General features: G+C 44.4%; 1 protein-coding gene across 1 annotated transcript in view; it reads left to right on the top strand.

Annotated features, from left to right (window-relative positions):
* Nucleotides 1-28: 28 nt before the first annotated feature.
* Nucleotides 29-17065, top strand: part of LOC134802150 (zinc finger protein 25-like) — a 371645-nt gene continuing 354608 nt past the window's right edge. The window contains exons 1-3 of the mRNA XM_063774744.1: nucleotides 29-281; nucleotides 2177-2302; nucleotides 2958-3542. Coding sequence (XP_063630814.1) covers nucleotides 144-281; nucleotides 2177-2302; nucleotides 2958-3542 — 849 coding nt within the window. The 5' untranslated portion in view covers nucleotides 29-143. The remainder of the gene's footprint in view (nucleotides 282-2176; nucleotides 2303-2957; nucleotides 3543-17065) is intronic.

Below are 17065 nucleotides of genomic sequence, written 5' to 3' on the forward strand. Positions count from 1 at the left end.
GTTGTCATTGACATCAATAAATTGTTGTATGCAGTATAATTATCGCTTTTTTACCTCTTTTAGAAATGTAGACTGCGAGTAATAATCAAACTAATCTGTTCCTAGGATTTATTTTGATCTAAAAGCTTAGATTAAGTGGCAAAATGGATATGATACATGATTTATCCTTAAGCAATGAGTCGTTGTTATGCTGCCGCGCCTGCCTCGCGACAGACGCGAGACTTTACAACATCCATGAATATAGACTCGCCGAAGCCTTTTACCGCGTCTCAGGGACTTTTGTAAGTATTAGCTACGATAATTAAACATATTATAAAGTTACTATTACTATAAGGAGTGCATAATCTTAATATAGGTAAAGGTATTGTTGTTTCATAGTTGTACTACAGTATGTGTCTATAAATAATAATTGAACATGAATATTGATGCATACTATATTATAAATATCAGAGTCTTCTACCTATACAAACTATTAAGTAAGTAGTTAGAAGTGGTATATTATATTATAGCTTTATTTATCCATACACATAGTTAGTTACATATTTGAAATATGTATATAGTAGTTTATATGAATATTATTGTAGGGCCCCTAAAGGGTAGAAAGCCTCCTCCATCTTATTCCATGTTTATCTGTCTTGGGCTGTGGTCATCCAGTTTATACCAGCTGTTTTTACAACATCGTTGACCCATCTTGCCTTTTGTCAACCGTCTTTTTTTTAAGTGGTATAAAACTACTAAATACTAGTTTACTAGTATAAAACAACTATCATAGTTTACCAACATAATTTACTAAATGGCCTAATGTAATTTTTTGCTAGTTTAGCAGCTTATGTCTCTCTAATATATATGAAAACAAATCTGGATTCAATATGGGAACTACTATCTCATACATTTACACTACTACCAGTACAGAATTACTACTACTAGTTATAGTACTATAACTATAACACTTTAAACTCTCCCATTTTGTACACATATTTAATTACACAAACGGGTCTACCGCAATATAATTTCATTGACCACAGCTGGTGGCTGACCCGTTTGTGTAATTAAATATAGTTACAGTACTACTAGTCTATATAACAACTGGCTATTTTTGACAGTTTTTTAAATTAATAGGGAAGTTTCCTCTACTTAAAATAAATTATTTCACACCATGCATGAAATAAAGCACCAGGTAATTATTAGAAAAACATAGATAACAGTTATTTTTAAACAGGATGACTATTTAATAAATCGGATAGAAATACAAAAAGGTGACTTCACTGTGACATCACTGTTCTTGTTTTCATATAAATTCCATATTAGCAAAGTATTGACAGTTCTAAAAAAGAAGCTGATTTGACTAGTAGGAAAGTAGCCTATAGCCTGATTTGTTCAAGTACTTATGTAAGTCATCTGGGGGCAGACCCAGAACAAGATGGAAGGATGTAGTGCTAAAGGAAAATGAGTGAGTGCAAGTTATCCGAGGGTGATGTCATAGACAGGGCAAAGTGGAGAAGGTTAAGCAGGGAAGCTGACCCCGCCACCATGTGGGATAGATAACTAGGACGAGAGAGACTTATGTAAGTCATCTGGGGGCTTTAAAAATGTACCATTTACTATTTGATTGAAGCAATGAAAAAAGTGTGCAGTTTTTCATGCAAGATTTGGGTGTTAAAATGTGTCAAGATTTTCACATTTTAAATTTATTAAGTATATTAAAAACGGGTCACTCACGTATTTTAAGTCGAAAAACGCTCGACATGTTTCACTCCGTAACTTGTCAAAGTTCCGAGTTCCAAGTCATATTGGAAATTCACCAGTTACGATGTGCTACCCATGCTAATTTTATTAAAATCGAACAGGCTGTATTTAATTTTGGCGCTCGTAACTTATCTTCATAATGTGTTCTCACTGGCAGCCTGCGCCCTTGAGATGCGAGTACAATTAGGGTCACTTTTTACAAATAGAGCTATTTCTAGGATCTAAATCGAAGGAAAAGTTAAGAACTTTAAATATTTGAAACCGGGAACACAATTTTCCCTGTATTTCAAGTTAAGTATTGCACTAATGCATTTTTGCGCTATAAAAGTATGTTCTGTATGCAGTAGCATATCAGCATATTCAGCAAGTGGTGCAGGCGTCAGACCACTTTTTAAGAAATTCTTGTTATACAATCAGCCAATGATTGCAGGTTTACAAGGATGGGCCACAGCACCTGTGCAGCTTTTGTAGCGCGCAGCTGCTGCGCTGCGAGTCCTTCCGCACCAAGTGCTTCCGCGCCCAGCTGTGCCTCAACTCCAAGGAGCATCAGGGCGAGGTTTGTTAGATAAAGATAAGATAAAAAATAGTTTATTCAAGTAGGCATATTACAATGCGCTTTTGTACGTCAAATAAAGCTATACCGGCTCCAACCCTACACCTGTTTAATTAATTTTCATCACACTTGCTCGAAAAAGATCTTATTTCATGCAGGTGTACTGAAAGACAAAGGCCTATATAGATCCCGCGGGAGTTATCGTATGAATGAATGACTTTATTGATTACAGACAACATTAGGTTCACATATTGTTAGTTTCCTCTGGGGCTGTTCATAAATTACTTCATCTATTTTTGACGATTTTTGACTTTGGATTCGGGGTCATTCGAAGCATGATTCGATTTTTGAATCATGCTTCGAATGACCCCGTTTCCTCCTACGTCATGCTACCATCATCCGATGTCGAACCCCCCCCCCCCCCCCCAATTTGAAATCACGTAATTTATGAATAGCCCCTTTGGCTCATTTTGCACATCATATAAATAAGTTATGGATTCTGAAAATAAAGATATAACTCACTTGTAAGTTAGTTTTTTTTAATTATGTCACTATTTCATACGTAACAAAACAAGTAGGTACGAGTTTTACTTTGAAAATCACAGTCATGTCTTTATTTTGTATATATATTTATTTTATCCAATTAATTGACTTCCAGCTGGACACAGACTACATCCGCACGATAGATCGCGCATCACACAAGCTCCTCCCAAACCTGACCATCAACCCGGTACAAACTGTCGAATGCATCGACGTCAAACCCCCAGAAGACATCAAGAATGAACCCGACATTGACATCACAGATCACAGCAAGAAAACCGACTTCAAAATAGAAGTCGAGATCGATGAGGATAAATTGGAACAAGTGTTTGTTGTTACTGACATTGATGATAATAACAGTAATAAAAGAAAAAGAAAAACTGGAAAGAAAAAGATTAAAAAAGAAATTCATGATGATGATGTAGATTTTGATGATGGTGTAGACAACGTGGACATTGATGATGATAATGATGATATAAGCTTAGAAAATATAGCTAAAAACCTGAAGAAGGGGAAAGTGAAAGCTAAAGCTAAGAAGGTAATTAAGAAGAAAGAAAAGCCGGTGAAAGTTAAGCAGGTTAAGGAAAAGCCGGTGAAAGAGTTGAAGATTAAGAGGAGGAATCCGGCTAACGGGTATTTGCCGGAGTTTGCGATGGCCGCGTTTGAGAACTTGTATTCTGTTCATGTCGTCACTTTAAGCAAGGTTAGTAAGAAGAGTAGGGTTAACACCAGTTAATCATACATACATCACAAAGGCTTAGACTTCAGGCAAACTATCCGTTCCTAGAATTAATAACTACTACGGGGATAGAACCCTTAGGAAAAGAATTCCATACTTACTTAATAGTTTGCCTGAAGCCATGAGACGTGAAAATAATAAGCCTAAATTTAAAACTATGTTAAAAAAATACTACCATTTATATTGTAGTAATTTAATTACCTACTATCTTCGAGCAACACCGGCTTCCGACACATCGGAAGGGAGGGGCCCAAGCGATATCTCACCGTACAAATCTTTCTGCCATTTTTCGCGGGGGGAAAGGTGCACACAGTCGCACTTCTCACACACTTACATACAAAATCCAATCTGTAATGACGACACAAATACATAGAAAATGACACACGTCAAAGACAAATCTTGCAAACCTCGATCTCTTTTTGTGTACGGACGAGTGACAAGTGTCACAACACGCACACTAACACATTTTCGTTGAAGTATGTTATTGTATTCTGAGAGATGAGAAGTCGGATTTGTCGCTCGACCGATCCGCAATTTGTACTGAGCGAGCAAAATCGATAAATCCAACAATTACATGAGACTAAAATATACTAATTGTGTTTGAATGTAATTAAACGTATGATATGTAAAAAAAATATTACATGTGAAATGTAACACTTTCTTTTTGTAAATTTGATGTCCCCGACCTCTTTTTATAACAAAAAACCGAGCAAACAGGCATTTTTGTGCAGCAGTGTTCACGCGCGCGTCTGGACTCGGTCTAGTGAAAAATCCAAGTGCAACTAGTTTTATTACCCGCGCTAGATTCGATTGACGCGCTAATCTTGTACCTCGGCAGAGGGGAAATAGTTGCGAATGCCGCCTCCCTTCCGTGTTGCTCGATGTATAAGGTATAAGAGGCTGATGACCCCACAGTCAAACTCATTGTTAAGTTTTGCGGGGCTATGACTATTTTTAAGAATACCCCTATATTTTATTAAATAAATAAATAAATAATAATAATAAAAAATGAATGTTATTATATGAACTTTCAAGGGGTTGTTAATAAATAAAATATAAATTTATTTGCTAGAAATGTGGTAGGTACAGAAATAAGGTGTTAACTTACAATTTTGACCTTCACCTCTTATCTGATCGAATTTTTAGTTTGAACACACGATATTTGATCACCACCGCACACATATGAAAAGGGTACACATAAGAAAATATTTACCCCGCAATTTAAGGTAACATTATTGTTAGAAGTTGACCATTAGATTTTTGACGACCGGTCTGGCCTAGTGGGTAGTGACCCTGCCTATGAAGCCGATGGTCCCGGGTTCGAATCCTGGTAAGGGCATTTATTTGTATGATGATACAGATATTTGTTCCCGAGTCATGGTTGTTTTCTATGTATTTAAGTATTTATATATTATATATATCGTTGTCTGAGTACCCACAACACAAGCCTTCTTGAGCTTACTGTGGGGCTTAGTCAATTTGTGTAAAAATGTCCTATAATATAAAAAAAAAAAAAAAAATTTAAAAAAAAATATTTAAAAAAAAAAGATTACCATTAAACAGCGTTTAGCGTCATCTAATTCGGCTGTTTCTTGTGTGAACTCAGCTAACGATGTTTTCTCAGACTTTACACGGCTTTCAAAATCAGTAACTTTTGCAATGGATACTTTTTCGACATATACATACTATTAATCTTTTTTCACGCGTACAGGAAGATCAACTGGAGGAGATCGCAATGCGCAAAGAGTCCGCCAACTATCAGGAGTCCGCGTTCCAGTGCGAGGACTGTGGGAAGGGCTTCGTGGCCGAGGAGGCCTACAACAATCACCGCACCAGGCACAGCCCGGTGAGTATTGTACAAGGAGTCCGACTGCCAGGAGGCCCCCAGTGCGACTGCGGGAAGGGGCTCGTGGCCGAGGAGGCCTACAACAACCACCGCACCAGGCACAGCCCTGTGAGTAAACATGATGATGATGGAGTTGTAGGCGTCCATAGACTATGGTGACTGCTTCCCATCAGGCGGGCCGTATGCTTGTTTGACATCGTCGTGGTATAAAAAACAAAAACGGACAAGTACGAGTGGGACTCGCCTACCGAGGGTTCCGTACTTTTTAGTATTTGTTATTATAGCTGCAACAGAAATACATCATCTGTGAAAATTTTAACTGTCTGGATATCACGGTTCATGAGATACAGCCTGGTGAGAGACAGACAGATGGACAGTGGAGTCTTAGTAATAGGGTCCCGTTTTTACCCTTTGGGTACGGAACCCTAAAAATGCTATTGGAAAATTTCACACAAACCTTACTCACAGGGAGCTGAACCCTAGTACTCGCACTATGAGCAAATTATTATATCAATTACATTATTTTATTAGACTAAAGGTGTTTTTTTTAACTTTTCTTTTCAGAGCGCAGGCAATTTCCCCTGCGAAATATGTAAAGTACGCTTTACGAAGCAAAGCATACGACACACACACCAGGACATGCACCGGCTCAAGTTCTTCTGCAAGGAGTGCAGCTTCGTCTCCAGAACCAGGTTAGTTGACATATTAATACCTTCAGGAAACAGAGGTCACACGCACCAGGACATAATTATACAGTTGTAGTATAATCGTTTTCCATCGTATTTTCTCGGAAACGTTCGTATTTGTCATGCTACTTCGGTCAACGTCAGTACTGTTTGTACCGAGACTGACTGAAATAGCAAGACACGTTCGTATGTAATTAAAAAGGATGCTCGCCTAGTACACCAGGTCAAGTATCAGCTCAAGTGATTCTGCAAGGAGTGCAGCTTCCTCTAAAGAATCAGTGCAAGTAATCATATAAGCTGTCATTTGTATTTTTTTAGAGCGCAGACTTCTCAGGTGTATGGTTTTGCCCATATGCTTGCGAAATATGCGCCACGCGTTTCACGAAACGAAGCATCATGCACGCGCAGTAGGAGATGCCTTAGATTCTAAGGCTTAGAAGATGCATTGACTAGTATTTTTTCTCTAAGGAGTGTAGCTACGAGCTTCGTCTCCAGGACTCGGTTATTCAAATCTGTCACCCACAATAAGAATTTACTTATATTTAATAAATAGGCATTAGGCATAGGGCGCGCTTTTATACGGTTAAATATAATAGGAATATGTATAATTTTATAATATCCTCTAGTTTATTTGAGAGAAAATACTTAGGTAAGTATTATTATAAGTGCATTCCCGTTGCCAGGGAGGTTATGGGATTATACTGAGCAACTTTTACTATGGGGTCAAACCCGAAATCGCGAAAAACAAATTTACCCTCCCATAGAAAACGGAACAGCCACAAATGTATGAAACAGCCAAATACTTTTTTCGCGGTTTCGGCGTTGGTCCCATATTAAAATTGCTCAGTATAATCCCAAAACCTCCCTGGCAACGGGAATGCACTAATTTTTTGGCCACCGTGTATAGTAAAATTAAGCCGAAAAGTTATGCAATTTGAAGACGTTCTATGTGTGCGCAGGCATCAAGCGAAGCAGCACCACGAGATGCACGTGGGCAAGACCTTCGAGTGCCAACACTGCGGGAAGAGCTTCAGGTCAGTTTATCCTTTTATAGTTCGTTCGCGTTAAGATTCAGTTAAATCATCTTTGTGCGTCGGCCTAGCAATGCTTGTAGTGTGCGCTACGTACGTTATACACACCTTCACATTTATCTCTATACATATTCCGTAGATTAAGGATCATATATCAAAATTAAACTATACTTTCAACCAACAAGTTGTATCATTGGCGCCACACCTTACATGGCGATCCTGCCAGTGCGGCCTTGTGCTCACTTGTGCGGGCTTGTGGCGTAACCAATCAAATCGTTCCTAATTAGAAAGCACTAGCGACCCGCCCCGGCTTCGCACGGGTTAACAAATTATACACCTAAACCTTCCTCAAGAACCACTCTATTGATAGGTGAGAAACCGCATCAAAATCCGTTCAATACATAATCTAATAAAACATGGTCTTCTCTTCCCAGAGTGACACAAGCCTACGTCACAATAACATTGCCACTTTATATAGCGCTATCGGGTATTATCATATAGCGCTGTCGCATGATGACGTAGGCTTGTGTCAGTCACGTGACCATGAAAAGACGGGAAGAGAGTACCAGGCGGAGTATATTATTTATTATACCATGGTTCATTCGTTTTTGAGTTTATTGCGAACAAACATACAAACACTCAAACAGACAGACGCGGCGACTTTTGTTTTATAAGGTGTAGTGATATGCCTTCAATTAGTCACTGTGAACTTCATCTTCTAATTAGGAACGATTTGATTGGTCACGGCTACAGGCATGGGGGCTATTCATAAATTACGTCATTTCAAATTAGGGGGGGGGGGGGGGTCTGGACATCGGATGACGGTAGCATGAAGTAGGAGGAAATGGGGTCATTTGAAGCATGATTTTTGGATGATTATAGGGGGGGGGGGGTCAAAAATCGTCAAAAATCGATGACGTAATTTATGGACAGCCCCATTGGTTATAGGCCGGCGGACAATGATGATGTTACTGCATTCTTAACGCGAACGAACTATAATCGGTTTTTAATTTTATTTTATTGTATATCAAATAAAGTACAAATGGCAAATAAGATCATGGCAAGTAAGTTAGTGGCAAACTTTCTTTTTGCAACGGATCTTCTTTATGACTACAAATGTACAAATCTTGTACAAGTTTCGTAGTCTTATTGTGAAAAAGCATTTTCTTCCAGACAATTAACAGATGTTGACCATGTTGACATGTTCAGCGACACAGACTAAAACATAATTTCCTTTTAGTAAAAGTTCGACGTACTTATCGCACGTGCGGCTGGCGCACCCCGCGCTGAACGTGGCGTGCGACGAGTGCGGCGAGACCTTCGTCGGGCAGATGGGGCTCAAGATGCACAAGAAGCGTATGCACGCCAAGGTATACAGGGTGTTTCTAAGACAATCACACAGTAACTAATCTAATACAATATATCACCACGTAGAATGGTACCTTATACTCTGACAGCATTTCCCCGAGTGTATATCATAGTTTCGGACACGTACTCTCGGAGTAACCTGCTGTCGAATGTTCGTTGATTCGACTGTCGCTGGATCGAATGTTCGCTGGGTCGAAAAGCGTAGAAATAATAAATTGTAGAATCGAATCTGAGGTTTCGATTGTCATCCCGTAGAAGATCTCGGGTACGAATGTTCGTTGATTCGACTGTCGCTGGATCGAATGTTCGCTGGGTCGAAAAGCGTAGACAAAAAATTTTTTTCAGGGTACCTCCCGAACATGTGAAGAGGGGGTAATTTTTTTTTCGGTTAAACCCTAAGGTAAAAACCTTTTTTTTAAATCGGTCCAGTCATTTTGGAGTTCATTCGTTACAAAAAGAAAAATCCTAAAATACAAATGTTTTCTCTTTAATATTAGTATAAATATAGCTTTGTTTTTTATTTCGACCCAGCGAACATTCGATCCAGCAACATTCGAATCAACGAACATTCGATACACAACAAATGGAACCCATACAATTCTAGATTACGATTTTTCGATTATGCATAATTTGGCCACAAGTATTTCGACCCAGCGAACATTCGATCCAGCAACATTCGAATCAACGAACATTCGACAGCAGGATACTCCGAGAGTACGTGTCCGAAACTATGATATACACTCCATTTCCCCGCAGTATAGTAGTATTAATGCGTTGAGCGAGCAAGTTGACGCGGCACCGCGGTTGATATCATGCTATTCCTTTCGCACTCATTTCAATTTAACCGGTTAATTTCATTCCACGAAAGGAGCATTCCATGACATTGTCTACCGTTTTCCCATACGAACGCGAATTTTCTGACGATTTGCAGGTATAAAGCCATCGAGTTGGCTCGCGAGCTAGCCCGGTGTCCGCCCCGGTTTGCCGCGCGATATGGAGACGGGGCTTAAGAGTTTCCTTTTCTATGACAGATAGTCAAAAATATGCACAGAAAAATAATCGCCTGCTTTAAATGCCGAAAAAAAAGTCGCAACACAGGAAATAAAATGCGCCTGTACGGGACAGCCCGTGGAATGCTCCAAAACGAACGTAATTCATTTGATTACTTTATCAGTTCTTTAACCGATAACCAGAAACGGAAACTAAATCTATTTCGTTCCTGGGTCGAAAGAACGAAACCGGTTTGAAATATAAAACAGTATCCGAGCCCTGGTCAATGGGGCGACACTCTTCCTTTCGGGCATTCTCGGCTCCGTTCGGCTCAGCATTGCTCCGAGCAAATATTGGGTTGGTACAACTTGACGTCCTTTGCGTGCACGACCACAGATAAGATAATTACTTGAATTATTACAACCCTAAATGACCGAAAGGGGTAGTGCGATATATTAGAATGGGAATCGCTGTCAAACTTCGGTTTTGTAGGAAGCGTTATTTCTGTACGGCAGTACTATTATTTATGTGTCCTGGTAGAATGTTTGCTGATTGGATTTCTTTTTCTAGAGCGTCAAACCGGACCAGTACAAGTGTGAGACCTGTTCAGCCACGTTCCTTAGCATAGAAGCTCTGAACAGACACACAGACACGGCCGGCGAGCACAGGGACCTGCGGCCGTGCGAGCAGTGCGGCGAGAACTGTGCGAGCGAGGACAAGCTACAGGAACATGTGGGAGAGATGCATCCGGCTGAGACGCATCGGTGTGAGGAGGTTAGTACATAACAAAACTTCCGTGAGACACAGACATATTAAATATATTAAAAACGGGTCACTCACGTATTTTAAGTCGAAAACGCTCGACATGTTTCACTCCGTACCGAGGAGTGCTGCGGCCCGCAGTCTGCGCCGGTCCGTCACCGTAAACGCAAGCTCCTGATGACACTCCTCGGTACGGAGTGAAACATGTCGAGCGTTTTTCGACTTAAAATACGTGAGTGACCCGTTTTTAATATAATTAATAGGTTAGTACATACCTTATTATCCTCCTGAGACCCAGAAGCAATTGTTTTGTTTTTGAAATTGGAACCCTTACATGATAAAAGTTCAAAATAGATTTTGGAATATGTACAAAAAATTGTACGCAGGGACTTAGGAGGTTATACTATACTTTTCTCAATCCAAGTATTTCTCTCTTACAAAAGTGTCCCAATTTTTACAAGCTTTTATTTAACTTGCCCTGTCAGTTTGTTAGTGTGGGTCAAATGTTGGAACCTAAATTTGACCCACTTTCCGATTGAGCTGAAATTTTGTTTTAGTCTTCTGTCGAAAGATGGCAGTAAACGTACTGTAACTACATAATTTACCATGACAGTAACTTTCTATTTCAAATTCTCTTTGGTATAGCCTTTAATTACTCCTTAGGTACCTATGTCCTATAGGTTAACTGGAAGAGATCCCTCTTAGGGATAAGTTCGCCCTTGTACTATATTTATGTTCTATCTGTTGTACCTGTATTCCTCTCTTCCGTAGAAAAAAGTGTTACGTATTTACTTTTGTATACATATGTAAATCGGATGATAATGCAATATTATGATGACATGGAGCTGATCTGATGATGGAGACAGGACCTCCCGGGACCTCTCAGGACATGGCCACCTGGCCATGGGAACTCTGTGATAAAACAACGCAAACTAATTGTGTTTGGACTGTTTGGGGTTGTTAGAATTGTCTCGATGAGTATTCGTTGCCTTTTAAAAGAAAAGTACAGTCAGCGATAAAAGCTTGAACCAAAAATAAATTTATTGCCAAAAACTTTTTACCAGAAATTCTGGGACTTTTTTTCTCCTTTTAGGATCGTAGTCCCCCCTCAGTACAAATAACAAAAAAAATAACACTGATCTTCTTCCTGGCGTTATCCCGGCATTTTGCCACGGCTCATGGGAGCCTGGGGTCCGCTTGACAACTAATCCCATGATTTGACGTAAGCACTAGTTTTTACGAAAGCGACTGCCGTCTGGCCTTCCAACCCAGAGGGGAAACTAGGCCGTATTGGGATTAGTCCGGTTTCCTCACGAAGTTTTCCTTCACCGAAAAGCGACTGGCAAATATGGCACGATATTTCGTACATAAGTTCCAAAAATAACACTGATGTTGTACAATTATAAATAAAATGTGCCATTTACTAATATAGTTTTAATGTTGCCAGTGCAACGCCACGTTCGCAAGTGCAGCAGCGTACGACCTCCACCACCGTCGCAAGCATCTCAACCAGCCCTTCAGCGCCGCCGGCAGACGGACCCTGCACCGTGAACCACTCGTGCCGGGGCAGTTCGTGTGCGAGCAGTGCGGACGGATACTACCGGTACTACTCCCTCTCTCATACTCAACCAGCCCTTCAGCGCCGCCGGCAGACGGACCCTGCACCGTGAACCACTCGTGCCGGGGCAGTTCGTGTGCGAGCAGTGCGGACGGATACTACCGGTACTACTCCCTCTCTCATACTCAACCAGCCCTTCAGCGCCGCCGGCAGACGGACCCTGCACCGTGAACCACTCGTGCCGGGGCAGTTCGTGTGCGAGCAGTGCGGACGGATACTGCCGGTACTACTCCCTCTCTATCATACTCAACCAGCCCTTCAGCGCCGCCGGCAGACGGACCCTGCACCGTGAACCACTCGTGCCGGGGCAGTTCGTGTGCGAGCAGTGCGGACGGATACTACCGGTACTACTCCCTCTCTCATACTCAACCAGCCCTTCAGCGCCGCCGGCAGACGGACCCTGCACCGTGAACCACTCGTGCCGGGGCAGTTCGTGTGCGAGCAGTGCGGACGGATACTACCGGTACTACTCCCTCTCTCATACTCAACCAGCCCTTCAGCGCCGCCGGCAGACGGACCCTGCACCGTGAACCACTCGTGTCGGGGCAGTTCGTGTGCGAGCAGTGCGGACGGATACTGCCGGTACTACTCCCTCTCTATCATACTCAACCAGCCCTTCAGCGCCGCCGGCAGACGGACCCTGCACCGTGAGCCACTCGTGCCGGGGCAGTTCGTGTGCGAGCAGTGCGGACGGATACTACCGGTACTACTCCCTCTCTATCATACTCAACCAGCCCTTCAGCGCCGCCGGCAGACGGACCCTGCATCGTGAGCCACTCGTGCCGGGGCAGTTCATGTGCGAGCAGTGCGGACGGATACTACCGGTACTGCTCCCTCTCTATCATACTCAACCAGCCCTTCAGCGCCGCCGGCAGACGGACCCTGCACCGTGAACCACTCGTGCCGGGGCAGTTCGTGTGCGAGCAATGCGGACGGATACTGCCGGTACTACTCCCTCTCTATCATACTCAACCAGCCCTTCAGCGCCGCCGGCAGACGGACCCTGCACCGTGAACCACTCGTGCCGGGGCAGTTCGTGTGCGAGCAGTGCGGACGGATACTGCCGGTACTACTCCCTCTCTATCATACTCAACCAGCCCTTCAGCGCCGCCGGCAGACGGACCCTGCACCGTGAACCACTCGTGCCGGGGCAGTTCGTGTGCGAGCAGTGCGGACGGATACTACCGGTACTGCTCCCTCTCTATCATACTCAACCAGCCCTTCAGCGCCGCCGGCAGACGGACCCTGCACCGTGAACCACTCGTGCCGGGGCAGTTCGTGTGCGAGCAATGCGGACGGATACTGCCGGTACTACTCCCTCTCTATCATACTCAACCAGCCCTTCAGCGCCGCCGGCAGACGGACCCTGCACCGTGAACCACTCGTGCCGGGGCAGTTCGTGTGCGAGCAGTGCGGACGGATACTGCCGGTACTACTCCATCTCTATCATACTCAACCAGCCCTTCAGCGCCGCCGGCAGACGGACCCTGCATCGTGAACCACTCGTGCCGGGGCAGTTCGTGTGCGAGCAGTGCGGACGGATACTACCGGTACTGCTCCCTCTCTGTCATACTCAACCAGCCCTTCAGCGCCGCCGGCAGACGGACCCTGCATCGTGAACCACTCGTGCCGGGGCAGTTCGTGTGCGAGCAGTGCGGACGGATACTACCGGTACTGCTCCCTCTCTATCATACTCAACCAGCCCTTCAGCGCCGCCGGCAGACGGACTTTGCATCGTGAACCACTCGTGCCGGGGCAGTTCGTGTGCGAGCAGTGCGGACGGATACAACCGGTACTGCTCCCTCTCTATCATACTCAACCAGTCCTTCAGCGCCGCCGGCAGACGGACCCTGCTTCGTGAACCACTCGTGCCGGGGCAGTTCGTGTGCGAGCAGTGCGGACGGATACAACCGGTACTGCTCCCTCTCTATCATACTCAACCAGTCCTTCAGCGCCGCCGGCAGACGGACCCTGCATCGTGAACCACTCGTGCCGGGGCAGTTCGTGTGCGAGCAGTGCGGACGGATACTACCGGTACTGCTCCCTCTCTATCAAACTCAACCAGCCCTTCAGCGCCGCCGGCAGACGGACCTTGCATCGTGAACCACTCGTGCCGGGGCAGTTCGTGTGCGAGCAGTGCGGACGGATACTACCGGTACTGCTCCCTCTCTATCATACTCAACCAGTCCTTCAGCGCCGCCGGCAGACGGACCCTGCATCGTGAACCACTCGTGCCGGGGCAGTTCGTGTGCGAGCAGTGCGGACGGATACTACCGGTACTGCTCCCTCTCTATCATACTCAACCAGCCCTTCAGCGCCGCCGGCAGACGGACCTTGCATCGTGAACCACTCGTGCCGGGGCAGTTCGTGTGCGAGCAGTGCGGACGGATACTACCGGTACTGCTCCCTCTCTATCATACTCAACCAGTCCTTCAGCGCCGCCGGCAGACGGACCCTGCATCGTGAACCACTCGTGCCGGGGCAGTTCGTGTGCGAGCAGTGCGGACGGATACTACCGGTACTGCTCCCTCTCTATCATACTCAACCAGCCCTTCAGCGCCGCCGGCAGACGGACCTTGCACCGTGAACCACTCGTGCCGGGGCAGTTCGTGTGCGAGCAGTGCGGACGGATACTACCGGTACTGCTCCCTCTCTATCATACTCAACCAGTCCTTCAGCGCCGCCGGCAGACAGACCCTGCATCGTGAACCACTCGTGCCGGGGCAGTTCGTGTGCGAGCAGTGCGGACGGATACTACCGGTACTACTCCCTCTCTATCATACTCAACCAGCCCTTCAGCGCCGCCGGCAGACGGACCCTGCACCGTGAACCACTCGTGCCGGGGCAGTTCGTGTGCGAGCAATGCGGACGGATACTGCCGGTACTACTCCCTCTCTATCATACTCAACCAGCCCTTCAGCGCCGCCGGCAGACGGACCCTGCACCGTGAACCACTCGTGCCGGGGCAGTTCGTGTGCGAGCAGTGCGGACGGATACTACCGGTATACTGCTCTATCATATATCTCAACCAGCTTCGATAATATTTCGTAACTGTTTGCGAAATAGTCTAAAATATCCATTTCGTGACCAATTATGAGTTGCGATATTTTTACCATAGCTAGTTATAGTTCGTTTTTTTAGCATTAGAAAGAAGGTAAGCGATCTTGACATGTCTTTTTATTAAAAATCACCATTGAAAACTAAGTCACAGCAAATATGTTAGAATTATAAATCATATGTTCAAAATACTATCTACATGTAACATGTACAAGTATCTATGCAGATTTGTCTCCCCTCCCCTCCCCCGCCCGCGCGGCCCTCTAATTAGTTGACACCTATGACAGACGAAATAAGACATGCACCTAGACGCCTGTGTGCACCGCGAACCTGGTGAATTTCGGATACTTACCTGGAAGAATCGTGTCCTGGCACTCCTGGCCGAGTCCTCTGTGCGGATCCCAACTCCCGGAGAAAGGTTAGTGCTGTCTTGACAAACTGACAAATATTTATCCCAAATTTGTGTACCTACTTGTCCCGTTCTCAAACATCATATACGATCTTTTACATTCTTTTGCTTTCATAAGTAATATAAACTAATTTTTTAAAGCGATTTGAATTTTTTTTAATAAAATGACACGAACGATCATACGAACGTTCATAGATTTTTTTCCCATTTAATTTGGATCCAATGTAATTTTTTTCTTAGCCCGTGGTAGGGTCCCGCTGCTGAGTTAGGCCTCTCCCTACGATCTCCACGACTCCCGTTGTTGTGCTTTTTCCGGCTAGTTACTGATGGTGTCTAAGTCGTCCCGCCATCTCCGTCTGGGCCTGCCACGTCCGCGCTTCTTTTGCGGCATCCACTTGGTGGCTATACTAGCTCACCTATCCGGATGCATGCGACAGACGTGACAATGTAACTCTGAAAAAAATTGCGTACTAAAAATAACAAAAAAAAATAAAAAATCATTTATTTTGTACGATTCAATCCGTAATTGTTAGTAACAAATTTACAACTAGACTTAAATTACTATGTTAGTACCTAAACTAAGATGTTGGGAGGTCCAGTGCCTAATGGCTCCTCTACACGATGGGCCAGCGCTGGCCTGCATGGCTGCGTCCCTTGGAATGGCCGGCGCTGGCCCATCGTGTAGAGGAGCCATAACTAAAGCACTATCCCATATCCCTGCCACTACGGCCAGGAGACTGTACAGGAGACTGGAGTACTGATATTCCCGAATTCTTCCAGAGTCGAACCTCGCTACGGTACCACAAGCGAGACCACAAGACAGCGAAGCCCCACGCCTGCCGCCAGTGCCCCAAGAGCTTTTCCACCAAACGAGCGCTCGATGTAAGCAGTTTTTGAAAAATCGAATTATTTTTTTAGGGTTCCGTACCCAAAGCGTAAAAACGGGACCATATTACTAAGACCACCGTCCATCTGTCTGTCACCAGGCTGTCACTCAAGAACCTAGACAGTTGAAATTTTCACAGATGATGTATTTCTGTTGCCACTATAATAAGAAGAACTAAAAACAAAATAAAATAAATATTTAAGCGGGACTTCCATACAACAAACGTGATTTTTTGCCTAATGGCCCGTTTTTTTTTTACTATTTTGCACAGTATCTGTACTCTGTAGACATGAAAATTAATTCTAAATGCGTAAATTTATTTTTGATCGAACTCGACAACTTTTTTTGTTAATAATAACAATGATATATGCAATCCGGGGCACGCGCGGCCGTCCGCTCAGTGCTCAGCGGGCTGCGTTAAAATAAGAACTTTGATCTCACTGCACTATAGATAACATTTTATTTGTGTACAGTGGCATATCCGGTCGCACACGGGGGAGAAGCCGCATCAGTGCCCGGAGTGCCCGCTCGCCTTCAGCATCAAGTCCAACCTCAAGCGGCATCACAAAGCGGTGAGTTTGACAGGGGTGCTGTCTCTATACATCAATATAAAATTCACCTCTAGCGTGTCCCCCGGTCCTAGTTATAGTCGTTCGTTTTGTAGCTGGCCCCGAACTTGTTTTGTCTATTGTTCAGTAAAACCGCACGTGCCTGCAAAAAAAGGGTCTGTCATTGGCGTATAATTCTAATGGGCACCTGAGCGCGGGCTAGTCCAACGCTCTAAAAACCAGTGTAGGTGCGCTCTCCGATAACGCGCCTTTGTTACGCATCTCG

This window comes from Cydia splendana, chromosome 24, assembly GCF_910591565.1.
Source record: "Cydia splendana chromosome 24, ilCydSple1.2, whole genome shotgun sequence".
NCBI classification, from domain to species: Eukaryota; Metazoa; Arthropoda; class Insecta; order Lepidoptera; family Tortricidae; genus Cydia; species Cydia splendana.